This window comes from Bos grunniens, chromosome 27, assembly GCF_055505025.1.
Source record: "Bos grunniens cultivar Pamir isolate PY7600 chromosome 27, Bosgru_T2T1.0, whole genome shotgun sequence".
Classification (NCBI taxonomy): Eukaryota; Metazoa; Chordata; class Mammalia; order Artiodactyla; family Bovidae; genus Bos; species Bos grunniens.
Window position 1 is genome coordinate 9,700,262 of NC_141191.1, and position 21,729 is coordinate 9,721,990.

At 37.1% G+C, this 21,729-nt stretch overlaps 1 protein-coding gene across 3 annotated transcripts in view; it reads right to left on the minus strand.

The window, feature by feature from the left end:
- Window positions 1–21,729, minus strand: part of VEGFC (vascular endothelial growth factor C) — an 84,692-nt gene that overhangs the window by 15,474 nt on the left and 47,489 nt on the right. For 2 of the 3 annotated variants that reach the window (XM_086381057.1, XM_086381058.1), the window contains exons 2-3: window positions 12,453–12,666; window positions 10,567–10,757 (exon numbers count right to left, since the gene is read on the minus strand). In XM_086381057.1, the coding sequence (XP_086237183.1) occupies window positions 10,567–10,757; window positions 12,453–12,666 (405 nt within the window). The remainder of the gene's footprint in view (window positions 1–10,566; window positions 10,758–12,452; window positions 12,667–21,729) is intronic. The other variant, XM_086381059.1, reaches the window with a different exon arrangement.

A 21,729-nucleotide genomic window follows, 5' to 3' on the forward strand; every position in this document is an offset into this window, starting at 1 on the left:
CCCAGAGGTCAGCTGCATCCGTCTTCCATTCAATGATTATTGCAAAACCAGGTTCCACCCTGGCATGACCTCCAAAGGGGAGACGGCACAGTAAAGGAGCATGATCAGTGATCACGTACAGACTTCAGCCATTCCTGGGTGGATAATGTCCACAATCAGGACCCACCCCAAAGCACCAGGTGTGTACCAGGGAACAGAAGTCTGTTCTGGTGAGACAGAGATCAGTAAAATGCACATTGAGAAGCATGTTCCCAGTGAAGTAAGCCTGGCCCTATACTTTCAAAGGGTGGAAGGGATTCTGGTTGGTGAATAGACTAGCTATAAGGATAAAAGGACAGGTGAAGGGGCACCAAAAAAAAAAGTCACTACAGAGAACTGTGTATTTCCTGTAAATTAAACATTTTCATAAGCATTAGAACTGTGGAGGAGTTTAGGAGAAGAAATTATTTATAAATAAGGGAAATAAAAATTTAATTATTGATATTATAGGAATGTTTCTTGTTTGAGTCTACGTAGGTAATTGGCCAGGTGAATTAAGTTAATTTGATCAAAAGGAAGAAATAGGCTGAAAATTAAAGTAAAACACCTTTTCTTCTCTTGAAACACATTTTCCACCTCCAAATTTTGACCTGAGAGTTTTCAAGTGGTTTCCTTAATTCTCTACTTGACTTGTGCCAATGTGGAAACAATTTAAGGGCCCGGAGAAAGATGGCTCTGACCAATATTAAAAGGAGAAAGATTTTTGATAATTAGTTATAATCATCCATCAACTTTAGAAAAATTAGAAACATTCACTGAGATGTGCTGTAGGTGTGGGCATTAATGAGTAATTGTACCTATGTCAGCTGAAGATAACAGTTTCATCAATCAATGACTGAAAACCATAGTTAAGTAATAAGAGCGAATTTGGAAAATAAATCTCTGTATATGTATAATGAGATTAGGTTAGAATTATAAACATACCAAATAATTTACCATAAATGCTGCTGGTAAACACGAACCTGCAGTTTAATTCCTTTATGGAATCTTTGCCTGCTATTTACATAACGGCTGAAACCCACACAGTGACTATAATTTTCTTTCAAAAGAGTTAAGGTGTAGCCAAACATATTAGTGTTTCAAACAATAGATTCTTTATACTTTAATACAATAAAAATCTTTGTACTATCGTCAGATTGTTTAATGTGTGCACAACAGTACTTTCTACTTTAAATTTAAACTCATAGAGTGCAAAGTTTATGCACTGTGTTCAGTTTTAGCTAATAATTCTATGAATATACATATGCCTAGTAAATACTAATTGATGATGATAATTATAATTTGATATTTTGGACATGAGTTTCCCAAAATAGTTTGATGTCATACAGTGAATTGTTCTTGAACAATGGATGTTTAGCTTGTATATAATTTGGCATCTAAAACTCACCATGGGGATTGATGCTATACTATCAGTATATGCCTTTCATTAAGAGTCACGGGTTTGAGAAGATGAAAAGAATTTACATAAAGATGGCATTTAAACATGGATGGAAATTGAAAAAACTTTTTTGATTGCGTATTCAGTAAAACTGTAATAGGAGGAAATGACAAACATTTCCAACTGAGAGGTCCTCATTTGTTATCAACTGGAATTCTTTAATAAGAATATTTAATGGTCCATTCCCACCAACAAGAATGGACTTCAAATAAAGCTTTAAACAATAGGTTGTTTACCCCAGCGTAGCAACAGTTGTAAAGCAACAATTCCTTTTTCTACTTCTCTTGCAGGCTATGTAAGATAAAGGTATGCTGCTGCTGCTAAGTCGCTTCAGTCGTGTCCAACTCTGTGTGACCCCATACACGGCAGCCTACTAGGCTCCCCTGTCCCTGGGACTCTCCAGGCAAGAACACTGGAGTGGGTTGCCATTTCCTTCTCCAATGCAGAAAAGTGAAAAGTGAAAGGGAAGTGCTCAGTCGTGCCTGACTCTTAGCGACCCCATGGACTGCAGCCTACCAGGCTCCTCCGTCTATGGGATTTTCCAGGCAAGTACTGGAGTGGGGTGCCATTGTATAGGATTTCCTTTTTTGAGAAGATCCTGGATTACAGGTTAGTACCAAATTCTAAAGAATGTTTGAATATTTAGCTACAGATATGACACACACAAAAAATGCCTTTCTTTACAACATCCTTTTATCTCAAAATATGACCAGTTTTTCTTCAGAGACTAGTATCTCACTACCGGATTTAATTTAAATATTCCAACTTTGAGCCTGTTAATTAAACGTAGACACAATGTGTAGCCCCAGAAAGCATGGCTAATAACTGCAGAGAAAGTGAAATGAAGTTGCTCAGTCATGTCCGACTCTTTGTGACCCCATGAACTGTAGCCCACCAGGCTCCTCTGTCCATGGGATTCTCCAGGCAAGAGTACTGGAGTGGGTTGCCATTTCCTTCTCCAGGGATCTTCCCAACCCAGGGATCAAACCTAGGTCTCCCGCACTGTAGGCAGACGCTTTACCGCCTGAGCCACCAACACGGCTTAAAGACTAATAACTGCAAAATCCAATAGAAAAACTACACAACATTTAAACAAATCATCCTCCAAATGGGAAAGAGGAAAATTGAGGGTTTATTTTTAACCTTTCAACTGAGTATATTAACCATATGGCCAGGTATCAAGAGGTTATGGAACTTAAGTTAGGTCTGGGAAGACAGCAGGTCCTTATTAGGACATCTGATATTGAATTCATTTTACATGTTTTTATACATAAAATGTACATACAGTAATACAGTTAAAATAAAAATGCCAATTCAGGAGTTTTAGAATTAATGAATAAAACTTGTGGACATGATCAGTACCTTAAGTCGGAAAAAAGTGTTATGTCTAATAGATGCATTAATTTTCTTCTGAAGGCAAATGTTATTCTTAAAGAAACTTCTGATAACTGGTATTGGTCGAGTTCTTTTCCCACATCTGGAAAAAACCTGATTTCCAACAACTGTTCTTGCCAAATACTACTTAGCTAAAGATTCAAAACAAATTGCGTTCCACTTGTTAAATGCATATGAATGTAATAAATGAATCCTTCAGACTGCTAGTGTTCTGTTTAATTAATGGAGGAACTATCCCTGTCAGCAGTGCAAAATAATCCTCCCAAGTTTCACTCCACTGCTGCAGTTTACTTAGGATTAAGTGCCTTTTGCAGTAAAAGACAATTTTAGGAAACATTTACTTGAACTCCAACATATCTGTAGCAGTTTTGCTAATCTGTATGCTTAATTTCCTTATAAAATAACAAAAAAATAGAATGGCTGTTTCTTTTTAAGATGGCAATATGGAATTTTAAATAATGTGGTTCTTGTACACAAGAATGAGGAAAGGAAGTTTAGCGCCCAGACTGAGCCGCTTCTTCTGTCAGCATGAATGAACATGCACTGTTTCTTTGGTTCTAACTCCAAGATGTCCACGGGAAACCCATGGATTTAGCAATTCTTTTTTCATTCCCATCTTCAGTGAAGCTGCTTAATGGCATACCAACATTTAAATAACTTTTTATTCAAATGTTGGCTCGAAAGCAGATGCCTTCTGCTTCTGCCATCAAATAATTTACATTCCTCAAAACCTACTTTCTGCTTTTTGGTTATCTGCCTTAAACATACAACTTCTCATGAGAAAATACACTTGAAGCATATGTTTAGGAACGAGGTCAGGAGGACATCCGATCTGTGTGACTTTTCAAAGTTGCTTAGATATTGTTTGGGGAGGACTTTGAAGCAGTTGTTGTCGATTAGCTCACTCTGGAATGCTTAGTGCATGTGGTTTTACTTTGCAGCTCACGGCTGGCTTCCTCACACATGCTGATAACCTGCCCCCTTCGTGAAGCACCATAAAAATGCTCTGTAAATTTCTACTAAAAACTTGGGTTGTACATTACTTAAGGTACATTGTCCTTACAGTTTATATGATTCTAGTTGGTGATTTGGTGCCAAAAGATGTCTGGAATTCCTGTAACGAAACAAAACCTTTTTTTTTTCTTCTTCAGAAAATATCAGTAAGAAACTTCCTTTTATGTTTGAAAACAATCATCACATGCTCCCATTTATACTACTCTGAAAATAAAACAGATAATTATATTAGGTCAAATGTCAAAGACAGAAACAGTGCCTTCAGCAGTTTCATGTCTTGCTCTCCTTGGTTTGTGAACCTTCTTGATAGGCACTGCATAGTAGGTGCTTCGCCACACTTGCTTAATTGAATTCAAATTCAAATTCTCCCTTTTCCTATAAAAAAAAATCTGAGTGGATTCTTCAGGTTGGAGAAGGGCATGAAGTTACAAAACCAAAGAGAGAAACAGATGGGACTATCAACGACTGAATGTTGGCCATCCCTCAGCATTGGCTTTCAATCGTCCCTCCTGATATGAGAATTCTCTAAGCAGTAACAACCACATCAAGGCTCCAAAAAACCATTCATCAATGTGAGGTTTCTTCCCAGATCTATAGCTGAAGATCCAATCAGTGCTGTAGGATTCTAAAATTATGTGCCCAATATTCCTCTGGTTGGAGAAGGAAATGGCAACCCACTCCAGTGTTCTTGCCTGGAGAATCCCATGGACGGAGAAGCCTGGTAGGCTGCAGTCCATGGGGTCGCACAGAGTCAGACATGACTGAAGCGACTTGGCAGCATTCCTCTGGTATCTCCACCTACTTACCACTCAGATGATTCAAAATCAGCCTATTTAAAACTCTACCTTTGACCTCAAATCTGTTCCTTTTAATCTAAGGATTCATTCTATTTAGTGCCCAGTGTTTACTGTGTACCAACTACTGCACTGTTATGCCCCATAGTGATAACCAAACACAGTCTTTGCTTTCTTAGGGTTTAGAGCATGGGAAGTAAAATGATCTGACTGGTAAGGTGATGATGCTATGTTGGATGAGCAATAAAGACTGCTACTGAAGCATAGGACAGGATGCTGTGAAGATGACATTTATGTCCAGGCTTGAGGACGAGTAGAAATTAGCTAGACAAGTGGGGATATGGAGTGGTGTGTAAGGAGATGTTTCAAACACAAAGACAAGTTTACCTACACATTTGCTGTATGCTGGCTCAGTGTCAATAGGCAATGTTACTGGAGAGTTTTGAGCAGTGTCAGATTTATCATTTAGAAAGAAGAAACACTGCTATAATGTGGCAAAGAGATTGAAGGGAAGAAGGAAGGGGGCTTTGACATCAGTTTGCAGCTGGTCCATGCGTAATGGTCCTGGTAATGGATGGATGTGGTCCAGACCAGGGTGAGGTCAGCAGATTAAAGGCACTGACGGATCCCAGAGATGTTGGAAAGGTATTGGGCTTTTAGTGAAAGGAAGAAAAATCAGATCAATGGACTAATAAAAGAATGGCATTATTTACTAAGACTGAGAATACTGAAGAAAGAAAAAGATTTATTTACTTATTTGTGAGGATGTGATTGGGGGCAGGGATAGGATGGGATCTGGTGTGTGAGGGATGGGATAGGATGGGATCAGACTGACCCTGACTGTCTGGGGGAAGCCCAGTCAGGAGGTTGAGTAGGTTGTGGGGAAACCACAAGAGAAGTCTGAGGTGGAGATGAAGACCTGGGGGAGGGATCCCCAGAAGAGCAGAGAGAGAAGTTGAGGAAGGAGAGCATGTGCAATTACAGGAGGGTGCCCAGGGCAGGACCTAGAAGACTAAGTGCCTCCTTCCCAACTGACTTCAAATTTTTAATTGTAAACTCCTAAAAATCTTTTAAAAATTGAAGTACTAAAATGAAAACTACCCTATTATTTATAGTTACACAGTTAAAAACTGCTGCTTTCAGATCAGAATTTATAAGAACTGTGAAAAGTGATTATTGTAAGTATCAAGTCTATTGAAAAGGATCCAAACAAAATGGGAAAACAACATAAACCAACAACAATAAACCAGACAGACTTCTAAAATGGTGCAGCAAATTCCGATTGTTTTTCTTGTGAGCAGATAATAGGGAGGAAGCGGGTAAAATGAATAGTAACATCATAAATGTATTATAAAATAATCCTAAATTCTGTGGTCTTGAGGCGAAAGAAGGTGAAATACAGCCAGAACTATTTCCATATGATATACAGTAGACTTAATTTTCTTCCAGGAAAAAGATACCACGTTTGATGTTTAAGTACTGAGGCTACTGGATCAAATTCTGTTTTACTTAAACATAGCACTTAAACTGGAGAAGGCAATGGCACCCCACTCCAGTGTTCTTGCCTGGAAAATCCCATGGACAGAGGAGCCTGGTGGGCTGCCATCTATGGGGTCGCACAGAGTCGGACAGGACTCAAGCGACTTAGCAGCAGCAGCACTTAAACTTAGCACTAAATGCTCTTAGCCCTGGAGACTTAGAATTTCTGAAGCCTAAACCCCTTTAGCAATGGCACCCCACTCCAGTACTTTTGCCTGGAAAACCCCATGGATGGAGAAGCCTGGTGGGCTGCAGTCCATGGGGTCACGAAGAGTTGGACACGACTGAGCGACTTCACTTTCACTTTTCACTTTCATGCATTGGAGAAGGAAATAGCAACCCACTCCAGTGTTCTTGCCTGGAGAATCCCAGGGACGGGGGAGCTTGGTGGGCTGCCATCTATGGGGTCAAACAGAGTTGGACACGACTGAAGTGACTTAGCAGCAAACCCCTTTAAGGCCTCCAACATGGCAGAGCAATTTATATGCTGTGTTAATACTTGTCCGTACATAAAAACCTTCACTCTGATACCAATTAGGTGAATATGTGACCTAATTAGACCAGTGACCTAATTAGAGAATAAATATGCAGTGGTCACAGAAAACTACTAATGGTTTGTTGAAGACTAAATATATTTGTTTTGCTTACTAACAAAGAACTGATTTTTTGTTTCTCAAAATGAGACTTTTACCTAAGGGACTCCAACTTAGCACACATGTAAACACATATTTAGTAAGCTGATAATAAGAGAAATAGAATGTTGTCTTTTGCTTGTATTAAATATAAATGGGAAGAAAAGGAAAAATTTATTTTCAATTTGTTAAAGAAATAGATCTTTTTAAAAGATGGAACTGTGGAAAAAAAAAAAAGATGGAGCTGCAGTTTATAGTATACACTTTTGGTTGGTAAAAGAATCACTTAAAAATTACGCAAGTGAGTTAATCAACTGTTTTAATATTATTAAACATTAAGAAATTGTTTTAAAGTCTGATTGAACACTTAAGGATTAAGGGTCAGAGAACCAACTCCCTAAAACTGTAGGGCAAATGCTGTGGGTGTGTCTGTATTTTCATTTCTTTTCTGGTGAGAGGGTCCATGGTTTTTTGGGGCTCCTATAAGGGGGTGTGCACTCCTTCTGTGGTGGGCACCTGGATGATTAGTGCTGTGGGCGTGTCTACATCTTCATCTTTTTTCTGGTGAGAGGGTCCACGGTTTTGGGGGTCCTATGGGGGGTATGCACTCCCTCTGTGGTGGGCACCCAGATGATCAATGCACGGAACAGACCTGTTCTTCCCGTTGTGGAGGTGATAGACATTAACCAAATAATGATGACCCTATATTATGAACTCAATTATTATAAGGTATAGTTGTTGCTTTGAAAGAAAAGTATTAGAAACCACAAAGAATTTTCAAGAATACTGAGTGTAAACCAGTCATAAAAATCTCCCCCAGGACTTCCTGGAGCCACGCGGTACTTGAGCTGAGGTCTGAGGAGCTGGATCTTAGCAGGAGGAGACCAGAAGGCCAGGACGGCTCAGAGGTGTGTGCAAAGGTCTGGGGTGGAGGGGGAACTGAAGGAAGCCGAGAACACAGGACTAGAAAGAGGGAGGTCAAGGGAGAGTCGTGTTAGAGGATGCGGTGGAGGAAGGCAGAGGTAATGATAGAGAATTTGGTCTCATTGTAGGAGCAACTGGGAATCGCTGAAGGCCTCTTACTCTGGAAACCGATAGCATCAGTCTTATGTGTTTGAAAATATCCTCGGGGGCGGTGTACAGGATGGTTACGAAGCAGGGACGGGGAAGCCGGGAGAGCAAGGGGGATGGTGTTTCCTAAGTCAGAAAATGAATCAGAAGCGTTTTGGATGAGAGACATGGTGCTGGACATGGGGATTCGAGACACTTAGGGGATAAAATTAACACATTAACATCTGATTTGGTGACAGTCCCGTTAGAGACGATTTCCTTCTTTCTGACTAGAAATGACGTCATGCAGTAAGAGGGAAAACTAGAAGGTGCTTTTTATGGTGGTGGTGGTGTTTGGGGTTTGTTTGATGTCTCAGAGAAAAAGCCTGACTGAGGAACTTTACACAAAATGTTGGGCATCGATATCTAAAGGATATATTTTGAATTACTTAATGTAAATATTAAAGTAATCATTAATGTTACTCTATAAAGCTTGAGACATTGTAAAACCAGATTCATTTAAAACACTCTCTAATTAACACACAGTAGAAGAATTTGTGGGGAATTAGTAATGAAACAATAATATGAAACAACAGACTGGTTCCAAATGGGGAAAGGAGTATGTCAAGATTGTATATTGTCACCCTGCTTATTTAGCTTATATATGTGGAGTACATCATGAGAAACGCTGGACTGGATGAAACACAAGCTGGAATCAAGATTGCTGGGAGAAATATCAATAACCTCAGATATGCAGATGAAATCACCCTTATACCAGAAAGTGAAGAGGAACTAAAGAGACTCCTGATGAAAGTGAAAGAGGAAAGTCAAAAAGTTGGCTTAAAACTCAACATTCAGAAAACTAAGATAATGGCATCTGGTCCCATCACTTCCTGGCAAATAGATGAGGAAACAATGGAAACAGTGAGAGGTTTTATTTTCTTGGGGTCCAAAGTCACTGTAGATAGAGACTGTAGCCATGAAATTAAAAGATACTTACTCCTTGGAAGAAAAGCTATGACCAACCTAGACAGCGTATTAAAAAGCAGAGACATTTCTCTGCCAACAAAGGTCCGTCTAGTCAAAGCTATATGGTTTTTCCAGTAGTCATATATGGATGTGAGAGTTGGACTATAAAGAAAGCTGAGTGCCAAAGTATTGATGCTTTTGAACTGTTGTGTTGGAGAAGACTCTTGAGAGTCCCTTGGACTGCAAGGAGATCCAACCAATCCATCCTAAAGGAAATCAGTCCTGAATATTCATTGGAAGGACTGATGCTGAAGTTGAAACTCCAATACTTTGGCCACCTGATGTGAAGGACTTATTGGAAAAGAATCTGATGCTGGGAAAGATTGAAGGTGGGAGGAGAAGGGGATGACAGAGGCTGAGATGGTTGGATGGCATCACCGACTCAATGGACATGAGTTTGAGTAAGCTCCGGGAGTTGGTGATGGACAGGGAGGCCTGGCATGCTGCAGTCCACGGGGTCGCAAAGAGTCGGACACGACTGAGTGACTGAACTGAACTAAGTAATGAAAAATATCTTTGGATGTTGTCAACTGTTAACTTATTTTCGCCAAGTAAATAAGTGAACTATTGAAAAAACAGGAATTTCCAGAAATGAACAAGAAAATTCTAATACTAAAACAGCTGTCATTCAAATCTATATGATATAAGCACTTAAAAAATAAAATTTCATCAACTAAATCCAATAAGGCAGCTCTAAAACGATAAATTATGAGCTCTTAATAGATACATTTTGTTCCATTTGGTAAAATAATTTTTCTAAAATCTATCCTTTGAGTGTATTGCATATCATCCTAATTTTAAAAGAGACATAGCCCTTTATTCTTTGGAAAACTCAATTGGTGTATCTATGCCTTTAAAAAAAAATCAATGCAAGTTGATATTTCATTTAAATGAAGTACCACAGTAATAAACAATATTGTCTAGGACGCATATCACACCACTTGACTGAAATATTTTTAAATATACACAACTAAAGATATTAAAAAAATGTATTTTACAATAATTCCTAAATTCCTCATGTTTATTTTCTGTAACTTTAAAAAAAGTCAACATGTTTTTTTCATCAGACTCAGAATACCAAAATTCCTTTTAAATAAGAGTTTAACTTGAATATAAAAACAGCATTATTTTTAATCTTAAGTATCTTTTAAAAATCAATACTACCTTTTGGAGAATATGATACTGTCATTAAGTTTTTCCATTTGATTTTTAAAACATGGCTTTGATGCCACTATATAAACAGAGTTCACAAAGTATCAGTTACTTTTTTGGTGACAGTCTCTCATCAAAAACACAACTATTGAAAAATTAACTTCATTCTTCTCAGACAATAGAAGCAGCTCTGAATTGAGCTAATTTATTTTAAAAATCTTTTTCTTTTGATGTGGACCATTTTTAAAGTCTTAATTGAGTTTGTTACAATATTGCTTCTTTTTTTTTTTAATGTTTTAGTTCTTTGGCTGCAAGGCATGTAGGGTCTTAGGTCTTCGACCAGGGACAGAACCCACGCCCCCAGTATTGGAAGGCGGAGAGTTGCAACCACTGGACTTCTGGGAAGTCCCTGAACCAGGGCTCCTTGAAAGGGAGCAGAGGTGAAGCCGGGCCGCGGAGCGCCCTGCCGGAGCCGCGCACCTACCGTCTTGCTGAGGTAACTTGTGCTGGTGTTCATGCACTGTTGCCCCTCGCTGTTGCAGCAGCCCCCACATCTGTAGACGGACACACATGGAGGTTTAAAGAAGGTGTTTGTTGCTGCTCCAAACTCCTTCCCCACATCTATACACACCTCCCGTGGCATGCATTGAGTCTTTCTCCACTCATTATCAATACCTGTCGGGTCACAGGGAAGGCCGTAAGTTACTCAGATGCCAAAGTGGAAAAACCCACAGCAGTTGGAAGTCACTCACAATGGATTGCAGAGTTAAGATTTAGATATATAATACTTTAAAGAAATAGTTGACGGGATCCTACATTGCCTTGTGAGCTGGAATAGGATATGGTCTTTAACAGAGCAGCTAAAGGTATTTTCCATTAAAAAAACAAACAAACAAACACTAATGTCTAGTACCATGTAACAAGCTACATTAGTGTTATGCTTCCTTACAATTAGAATAATTCTACCGTACAAATATCATAGATTCTATAAGACAATTAGAATAGATTCTACAGTACTTTACTTGTCCATGTGTGCTCAGTCATGTCCGACTCTTTATGAATCCATGGACTTAGCCTCCAGGTTCCTCTGTCCATGGGTTTTTTTCCAGGAAAGAATACTGGAGTGGGTTACTATTTCCTCCTCCAGGGATCCTCCCAACTCAGGGATCGAACCCTTGTCTCTTGGCTCCTGCACTGGCAGGTGGATTCTTTACCACTGAGTCACCTGGGAGATCCCTGAAAATTTAACATGTAGATGCTTATAAAACCCATGGAGATAGAATCATGCTCATTTGCTATTATATGTAGTATTTTTAATGTTGCAAAACAAATATAAACAACATGTTTAATTTCTCTTTTTAAACTGAGTTGTGAATGAGATGATGGCTTTGGTTTGGAAACTCATTTTTAGGCTGGTGACCATGTCTTGGTGATAGCTACTTGAAATGAGAAGGTATTTTCTAGCAACTGGGACATGTATCCTGAACAAAGTTTTTTTTCAGGGAAGTCAAAACTTCCTATTCCTTTCATGCTTTCTCTTGGAATTCTGTTTCCAGTGAGTTGGTGTTTTACCTATGGCACTGTTGACTCTTTAAAGACCTCATTACAGATGATGTACTTCTTACATGTTCTAGTTTATTTTTCTCCTATTTCCCCTAATATAAAGTTTCTAGGAAAAAAAGATATAAACTGTGGGTTATTCAGTCATGAAGCCATTTTGTTTGCTTTTGTTTTCAAAATAATTTGCAATCTCAAACCGTTATATCAGTTAATATCTAACAACTGAAAGGAGTTATTTTTTAAGTAGCCCAACAATAGACCACCAGGGGGTCTATGCCACTTTGTGCAACACCATAATTTTTTGTGACTGCTGCTTAGAGATGTCTCACTAACTTTACCAAAGTCTAGCTCTCAAGTTAAGTTCCATCCAAAGCAACAAGAAACAAATAGCAGTTGACAAGATGATTTTGGATGATGTGGAAAGTAAGCATTTCTATATCCAAAGCAAAAGAAAAGTTATGTGCAATTATTTTTTGTGATATAGAATGTTTAAGTGATTGAAGTGTTATAGTGTATAAAATTTGTTTGTATGTTTTAAAATTTTTCTGATGGGGTATCATCTCAATTAAAAAAAAATTACAGTGTGCTGATATGCATGCACCTGTCTTTATTTTTCAAGAAACCACTTTAACCACTCACAGTGAAATCTTAAAGTTCTGTATTTGGAAAATAATTATTTATTTTCTGTTTTACTTTTGGCCTTAAAGGTATTCAATAGTACTACAAATGCTGAAATTAAAGGATCAGAACGGCAATTTGCACTGGGTTGACATATGAAGCTTATTATATATTTTCTTTTCCCATACTTACTTCTTAAGATCTCTGTATTATAATGTGCTGCAGCAAATTTTAGAGTCTCTCCTGTCCTTATGTTGGTGTTAGCCTGTTCTGTACTATGTTGCCAGCCTCCTTTCCTTAACTGACACTTGTACATTTTCCAATATTCAGGGTAGAGCACAGTCATGAGTTCATCCACACTGGACACTGACCGCAGCTGCTCCTCCATTTCTTTGCCTGCATAAGCCTGTGGAAGAAGAATGCAACATAGTACTTCTCAGATTAAGGAAACAGATGCACTAGAAAACCTTCAGGCTTGTTTGATATAAATATGTATATGTGCATATATATATAAATACATGATAGATTTCTATTAAAATATTATTTATTTTCCCCAAATTGCTTAACTTTTCTTGGTAAAATTATATTCATCTTTTGATTTGAATCAATAACACAATTTAAATATCACAATTAAAATATAAAATACACATTTGGTCATTAGGATAGAAAATTTTGAGACACAATTTTTAAAATAATTTCTAAAGTAGCTTATTTTATTTCTCATTGTTTTACAAAGTTGATGAATGTGTAAGTTCAAAAGTTATCTAAGCTTCTATTACCCTCCAACATAAATAAGATTAGATAAAAATCCAGTCTATGATAATTCTTTGTTTCACTTTTAGTAATTAACACCAATAAAATATAATTAAGCAGGATGCTTGAAATTAGGAATTTTAGTTTATGAAAACTATTTTAGAACAAAAGATCCCATAGATTTTAATAACAGAATCACAATAAGGTTTACATTTTGGTGGATCCTTCCAGTATTTCCAAAAAGTCTGATCATCAAGATTTATTCTGCCAGTAAAAAGACATGCTACAATAGCTCAGAGAACATGATTTCTGCTAATTAGTTAACGGTCTATATTGGTGCATTCAATTAAGTAGAACATTCCAAGTTATACTGAAGTAGTTACCATATCTAAAAAAAATACATTTTTTTTTCCTAAATTATACCTCGAAACTATGGAAAATGGGACATTGTTTAACTTTATATGCAAAGTGAAATACATCATCAGATGTTTATTTTTATATTTCCATGATTATCCCATCTTAAGTCTAACTATAGAAATAAATACTTTGGACATTAAGTCTCAAAGAGGTGTTAAAAATGCAGCTACTTGCCCCCTACCTCCCCTGCCAGGTATCTTGTATGACATCAGGAATCTACATTCCAACAATTTACAGATTTCCCTTTCTAATTTCTGAAGTACAAAATTAATTTATTTGCTTTAAAAAGCAAAATACAGTTAAAATGAAAGTCTTTCCACCACACTCCAAGTCATTCTGATGTAGGTGATTTTTGTACTACATTTTGAGAAACATAATCTAAGATAGTTTTCTTACGTTATCACAGAGCCTCCTAGGCAGTAGCTTATGAAATGGGTTCCTTCCTATTAGATAATAAAACTGGCCGTGCAGTTCAGCATTTCCCTCTTCCTCACTGTTGTGTGAACTGAGCATATGGATTCATCTCTTCAAGCCTGGTGTTGATAGTAATCCATGGTTTTCTTGAAGATTACAGGATGATACACCAGGCAGTTATACAAAATACTACTCTACTGAATACATCAAGAGTCAGGTGGACAGGAGATCTTAGCTTACACAAAAGTGACAAAATATCCTCTCACAGTCTCCCAATTAAATGTGTATGAAATATCTTTCTCAGGAAAATGGCACATGAGACACAAGATTCAAGAATCATCAACACTTCAGAATCTGAAAGGATTACTACTGAAGAGAAAGATGGCAAAATGCATAGGTGTATCTGTGTCACTGCCACCTGGAGGAACATGTCATGGGTGGGGTTCTGTTTGCCTGTTTGCATGACTAGCCCTTGAATACCCAGAATAATGCGAGACTGTGTAACTGGTGGGTCCCTGGGCCCTGGGGTACTACTTTCCCCCATGACTCAGCTGGAATCAAAGCCAGGTTTTGACCTAACCTGATCACATGAGTCTCACAAGAAACAGGCAGGAATGTTCTCTTTACCAAAAGGAGCTGCAATACAACACCAACATTGTGTGACACAGTGAAAGGTACACACCAAACTATTGCTTGAGAAGGCTGTTGGTGAAGAGGGCTTTCAGTTAAGTATTATGTGAAGTTTCATGGCAAATCACTTTTGTACTTTAAAATTTAAAAAGGAAAATAACTCTAACAATAATTACATCTGTAAGAGAAAACAATTGATTACCCAGTAGAGAAACAGAAGAAAAACATAAGCATATAAACTCACAATAGAGAAAATGCAGTATAAAAAATGAAAAAGATACTAGAAAATAAAAGTTACCCTATTTATACTCTTAGATTGAAAAAAGGCCTTTCTAGAAGTGAACAGGAAAACAAAATGTAAACTATTTTTATGGTAGAAAACACTAAACAAAAGACAGACAATAAAGTAGAAAAATCACTGGCAATACACATGACAGAAAAGGGCTAATATTCTTAAAATATTATATGAACATATGAAGAAGATATAAGCAGACACTTCAATAGAAAAATAGACAAAGTGCTTGAACTGCATATTCACAGAGAGTAAATACAATTCATGTGTACTTGACAGCAGAAATGAAGGAAACTAGCGTCCCTTTCAGTCCTGGTGAGAGTATAAATTTGTATAGCTATTCAAGGAAAATGTGCTATTTCAACTTAAAAGGCCTTAGAAACAAGCTCCATTTTAGACAGCGAATGCACTTTGGAATTAAATTCCCTATCTAACAGGAGTGATAATATAATTATGCCAGAAATATGTACATATTTATCATGAGGCCGTCTATGATAGTGAATATAAAAAACAGCTTTACATACAATAATTACAAATTGATTGAATAACGTACAATACAGAAACTAGCGCAGAAAGTAATGTCACTATAAACTGATGATATGAATATGTAATCTAGATGTGAACAGAGGCTCATAATACAGTCTATGAAAATGGAGAAAACACAGCTTATATATAATATACCCCTATACACACTGTTCATATATGTACATATAGGTACAATTTTTATTTCAGAAAACAATATATCTAGACAGATTGCATGCATGTGTGTATGTGTTCTCAAGAGTAAAATATATGTGGCAAAAAAGTTATCTTCTTCAAGTTGTAAGATTAAGTTAATTATTATGTTCTTTATCTATTTCTATGGCTTCCCAGGTGGCTCGGTGTTAAAGAATACGCCTGCAACGCAAGAGACATGAGTTCAATCCCTGGGTCAGGAAGATCCCCTGAAGTAGAAAACGGCAATCCACTCCAGTATTCTTGCCTGGGAAATCTCATGGTCAGAGGAGTCTGGCTAGAGTCTGTGGGGTCACAAAGAGTCAGACATGATTTAGGGACTGAACAACAACAAAAATATTTCTATATCTTAAAATTTAAATGTAAAGCTTTATTATCTGAATAAATATGTAACAGTAATCATCTCTAAGCATGTTGGAAGGCTATAGTATTTGCTCTCATTTCAGCCTTTCATTTACTTCACTCTTCTTATATCTGCACAGACCATGCCTTTGATATACTATTTGATTTAAAACAAATCCACTTCTGGGACTAGAGCCCCTCAATAAATAATATAATTTTATAAGACCAAAAAACCATTGGCAAAAGAAGAAGCTATCACAGGCAAATGTTATAAAAAAGCTTGATAATGAGTAATTTACTTATTCCCACTAGACTTTAGTTGCCATATTTGCATGGAAGAAAAATAAGCTGTAGTATCAAAAGATCCAGATATTCATGTTGGCTGCAGACCTTTTTTTTTTATTGTAAGTTAAAAAAAATACATATATATATAGTTAATTGATTGATGACTGCTTTACAATGTTGGTTTGCTTTCTGTCATACCTAACATAAATTAACCATAGGTGTACATATGTCCCCTCCTTCTTGAATCTCCCTCCCACCTCCTGCCCTTTCCCACCTCTCTGGGTTATTACAGAGCCCCAGTTTGAGTTCCCTGAGTCATACAGTAAATTTCCATTGGCTACCTCTTTACATATGTTAGCGTATATGCTTCCATGCTGCTCTGTCCATTCAGCTTACCCTCACCCTCCTCTCCCCTACCACTGTCCATCAGTCAGTTCCCTATGTCTGCATCTCCACTGCTGTTCTGCAAATAGGTTCGTCAGTACCATCTTTCTAGATTTCATATATATCCATTAATACATGGTATTTGTTTTTCTCTTTCTGACTTACTTCATTCTGTATAATAGGTTCTAGGTTCATCCACCTCATTAGAACTGCCTCAAATGTGTTCCTTTTTTATTGGCTGAGTAGTATTCCATTGTGTATATGTAACACAGCTTCTTTATCCAGTCACCTGTCAATGGACATCTAGGTTGCTTCCATGTCCTAGCTATTATAAATAGTGCTGCAATGAACATTGGTGTACATGTGTCTTTTTCAGTTTTGGTTTCTTCAGGGTATATGCCTAGAAGTGGTATTGCTGGGTCATATGGTGGTTTTAGTCCTAGTTTCTTTTTTTTTTTTTTTAAAGAATCTCCATACTGTTTTCCATAGTGACTATATCAATTTACATTCCCACCAACAGTGCAAGAGTGTTCCCTTTTCTCCACACCCTCTCCAGAATTTATTGTTTGTGGATTTTTTGATGATGGCCATTCTAACCAGTGTAAAGTGATATCTCACTGTAGTTTTGATTTGCATTTCTTTAATAATGAGTGATGTTGATCATCTCTTCATGTGTTTATTAGCCATCCATCTGTTTTCTTTGGAGAAATGTCTGTTTAGGTCTTTTGCCCACTTTTTGATTGGGTTGCTTGTTTTTCACTATTGAGTCCTATAAGCTGCTTGTATATTTTGGAAATTAATTCTTTGTCAGTTGTTTCATTTACTATTCTTTTCTCCCATTCTGAGGGTAGTCTTTTCACCTTGTTTATATTTTCCTTTGCTTTGCAAAAGCTTTTAAGTTTAATTAGGTCCCACTTACTTTTGTTTTTATTTACATTATTCTAGGAGGTGGGTCACAAAGGATCTTGCTATGATTTATGTCATACAGTGTTCTGCCTATGTTTTCTTCTAAAAGAGTTTTATATTTTCTGGTCTTACATTTAGGTCTTTAGTCCATTTTGGATTTATCTTTGTACATGGTGTTAGGAAGTGTTCTAATTTCATTCTTTTACATGTGGTTGTCCAGTTCTTCCAGCACCACTCATTGAAGACACGATCTTTTACCCACTGTATATTCTTGCCTCCTTTGTCACAGATAAGGTGCCCATAGGTGTGTGCGTTTATCTCTAGGCTTTCTATTTTTTTCCATTGGTCTATACTTCTGTTTTTGTTCCAGTACCATATTGTCTTGATGACCATAGCTTTGTAGTATAGTCTACAGACTTAATTGAGTAACATCAGATTTCATTACTCTGAACCTCATTTTACCCCGTAAATGCCAATAATGGTATCTTCCTCATGGAGTTTTTGTGATGATTCAAATAGACCTTTAATATGAATGTATATTATACATTTCATAGTTGGGAGTGGGATTACTTGTCATTTTACCATCTTTGGGGAGCAGAAGCACAGTACGGAGACTACGGTTTTAGATAAACTGAGTTTCAAACTGTAACTCTGAGTATTGTGCCAGCTCTAGGGCAGAACTTCTTTAGATCTGCCTTCTGCAATTTTGTTCTAAATGAGCAGTGATCTAGATACTGAGTTGTTAAGCATTATAGTGCTTTCTGTAAATCCAGGAAGAACAAAATCTTGAGAATAGGTATTACCTGCTAACCATGGCACATTCACATTGATAGTTTATTTTCAAGAAGTAAAAGAGGCTGCAGCAACCTAGAATGAGTTCTGAACCAAGGAAACACTAAATTCCTTCAAGCAGAAGTTCTATCCATATGAAAAGCTGGTCCTTTGTCAATGCTTTCTTGAATCTTTACTTCACCAGTGTTTTCCAGAATGCTGAGGTCATTTTCTTGAATATTAATATATTCCTTTTATTTTCCAAAGGGATTTGGTGTGTCTTAAAATAGTGTCTTACTAATGGATATTCAACTGTAATGGAAAGCCTAACATAATCTAAGAATGAATCCAACTTTGCATTCTGTCTTGGAGGGATCAATTAGGAGAATACTGTAATTACTCCTTTGTATCATCAGCAAGTATACATTTGTAGACTATAACCCATGTGACAGTTTTTGGAAGATTTTGAGATGCTGTGGCAATAAAAGCTGAGAGTGCAGTGTTGAAAGCAGAGCTACAACCAAGCATAAACTCCTTTGGTGATTCCTACAGCCAAAACACACCTCCTTCTTACTCTGCCAAGAGCCAGATGAAGCAAGATCTCTGATTCTAGAAGTTACATGATGAGAAAGAGCTTTGGGATTTTACCCACACTCTACAATCCTCTGTAACATAAGAATCATAACATGAAATGAACACCTGAGATGATATTGAAAGTAGGCTCTGATCAACTATATACACATAGTTGGTAAAAACTAGTTTTCCTCTTGCTGCTCTGTGATCACTAGGAGTTGTTCAGAGGTAGGAAGAAGACCCAAGTGCATGTAGGTTGCCCTTCCTCCAAGACCTGAGTGATTCCAGAGAGTCAATGAGAGGTGAAAGCCATGGCATTCATCTAGGATTGTTGGCAGTGGCCCTAGATTTGCCAGTGAGTAGAAATTAGCTGTTAATAAAACTACAGTCCCTTTGAACAATAATCTTAAGTTAATTACTATGCTGTATATAAAGTAGGCATTTATTTAATATTTTATGAAGTTAAAAATTCATGGGGAAATGCACATAATTAAATTATGGAAAATTTCCTTTCACCTAAAAGCATATACTCTTATCAGATATTCACAATCAGAATCAAAAGAATGGCAAGAGTCCATCAAAGAAAGTTTTGACCATACTACTGGATTTTCATGAAGTGACCATAAAAGGATCATAGGTAAATCTGATTAGCTGTTTAATATATCTATATTGGGAAGGCAGGGAGAAAAATTCCTTAATGTTCAAACTAGAAAATAAGGGACACATATTTTTTCTTAAACTGTCCATATGTCATTTTTAAAAGTCTGGCTCAAGTAAAATTTTATATTTGAAATAAGTGTATGTTTTCATAGACAAATTCATAACATAAAGCAAAGGGAGGATGATATGATTAAATTATCAGTTTAATAAGAAACCAACTAAAAAGTTTGGAAAGGAATTATTTGTCATATTAGTAGTCATATACAATCATGTTTGTCCTATGAAACCAAAATAGCAAAAAAAAATAAAGCAGTTATCAAGATAAAGAGCTTTACACTATTATTCGGTTTTCTTCCTTTCTTCTTTGAAAATAGGGTATAATCAAATCAGTTGAATAAGTGCTTGCATGGTGCATGCTAAGTCGTTTCAGTCGTGTCCGACTCTTTGGGACCCCATGGACTGTAGCCTGCTAGGCTCCTCTGTCCATGGAATTCTCCAAGAATACTAGAGGGGGTTGCCATACCTTCCTCCAGGGGATCTTCCCGACCCAGGGATCAAACTGGAGTCTCTTATGTCTCCTGCAGTAGCAGGCGGGTTCTTTATGACTAGTGCCATCTGGGAAGCTCTAGAATAATCTGTCACTGAAGTTATTTATTCTGCCCCTAAAATAGCAAAGGAACTTGCTTATGCAATCTTTCTTATCTAATTATGGCATTTATTAGGACAGGTGAACGTGTGGATCATTCTGTTTCCTTCAGGTAACCACCCACTGTGGTCAAATTTATAAATTGTAAAAGTATGTTCTAATTATTTAAAGGCTTTAAAAACAAAATTTGGGCTAAGTGGCATCCTGGAGAGAGTATAGATTTGAGAAATTGTCCAATACATAGTTATATAAATCACTTTAAAAATCATCCTTTGGTAAAAATCACAAATAATTCTGGAAAATCAAATGGCATCCTTCTAAGGAATAAAAGTTTGTAGATGTTTTACATAACCTTAGCAAATCATGTTACCTAATGTCTCAGTGAAGGTGTCAGGTCGGGATTCTCTTTCCCACGGGTCACCCATCATCCATGTCTACACCCACCTGATGTGCCACAGATAGGTAACCCTGGAAGCAGGTATTTAAATTTGAGTTTAATACTAGAAGTTACTAATTGGAAGTTTTAAATTTTGCCTAATCCTCTGACCTTTTTATTGTAAGTGCTGAAAAACAGTGCCATAAAAAGAATGCGTGCATGTCTGCTCAGTCATGTCCAATTCTTTTGAAACTCCATGGACTGTAGCCTGCCAGGTTCCTCTGTCCATGGAGTTTTCCAGGCAAGAATACTGGAGTGGGTTGCCATTTCCTTCTCTAATAATAAAGAATGGATTCTTTAAAATCCATTACAAGTAGCATAAGCTTTTTTTAAAAATAAAAATTACTTTTCTGGTTTACCAAATATATGAATTAAATAAAAAGTCAAATGTTTCATTAAAATCTAAGTTAGACTCTTAGAAAATATTTTAAACATTCATTTTTAATCATGTTATTTTTGAGACAACTTTCTCATGTCAGTGTAGACTGACAAGTCTGCATTATCAGCGCAATGGATATGATACTCTGTACACAGATCCTTGCACTGAACACTGAAAACCTCTTGCTTGTCTTTTGTTCTCAAATGAAATTGACTTTTTCCCCCTTAGGATAGTGAAAAGATTGCAAAAATATTAATTCCAACACTAATAGCAACAGGTAGTTCACGTGAAGCCATAAATAGTGAATGCATTTACTGACTACTAAAGAAATGCCAAAAAACTAAAACTTACTATTCAAATAGGGCTTCCCCAGTGGCTCAGAGGTAAAGAATCCACCTGCAATGCAGGAGACACAGGAGACATGAGTTCAATCCCTGGGTTGGGAAGATCCCAAGGACGGGGTCCTGGCAACCGACTCCAGTATTCTTGCCTGGAGAATCCCATGGACAGAGAAGCCTGGCAGGTTACCAGCCAGTGGATCACAAAGAGTTGGACATGACTGAAGTGACTGAGCACACACCTTATTCAAATATTCTTATATACATACTATAGAGAGTAGCTTTCAGCCAGGAATGATCTCCCCTACCCCAGCGTTATTTGGCAGAGCCTGAAGATTTCTTCAGGTTTTGGTAAATAGGCCAGTGTTTGTTTATAGTAAGTTTTTAATAAGTGTAGAAAATGATATTAATAATATCCCAAGCCTGTGGTTTCCCATTTATAAATGTAGATAATAAAATGTGTTGTGCAAAGCTTCTCTGTGTTAAGAAGACAGTACTTAGAAAGGTG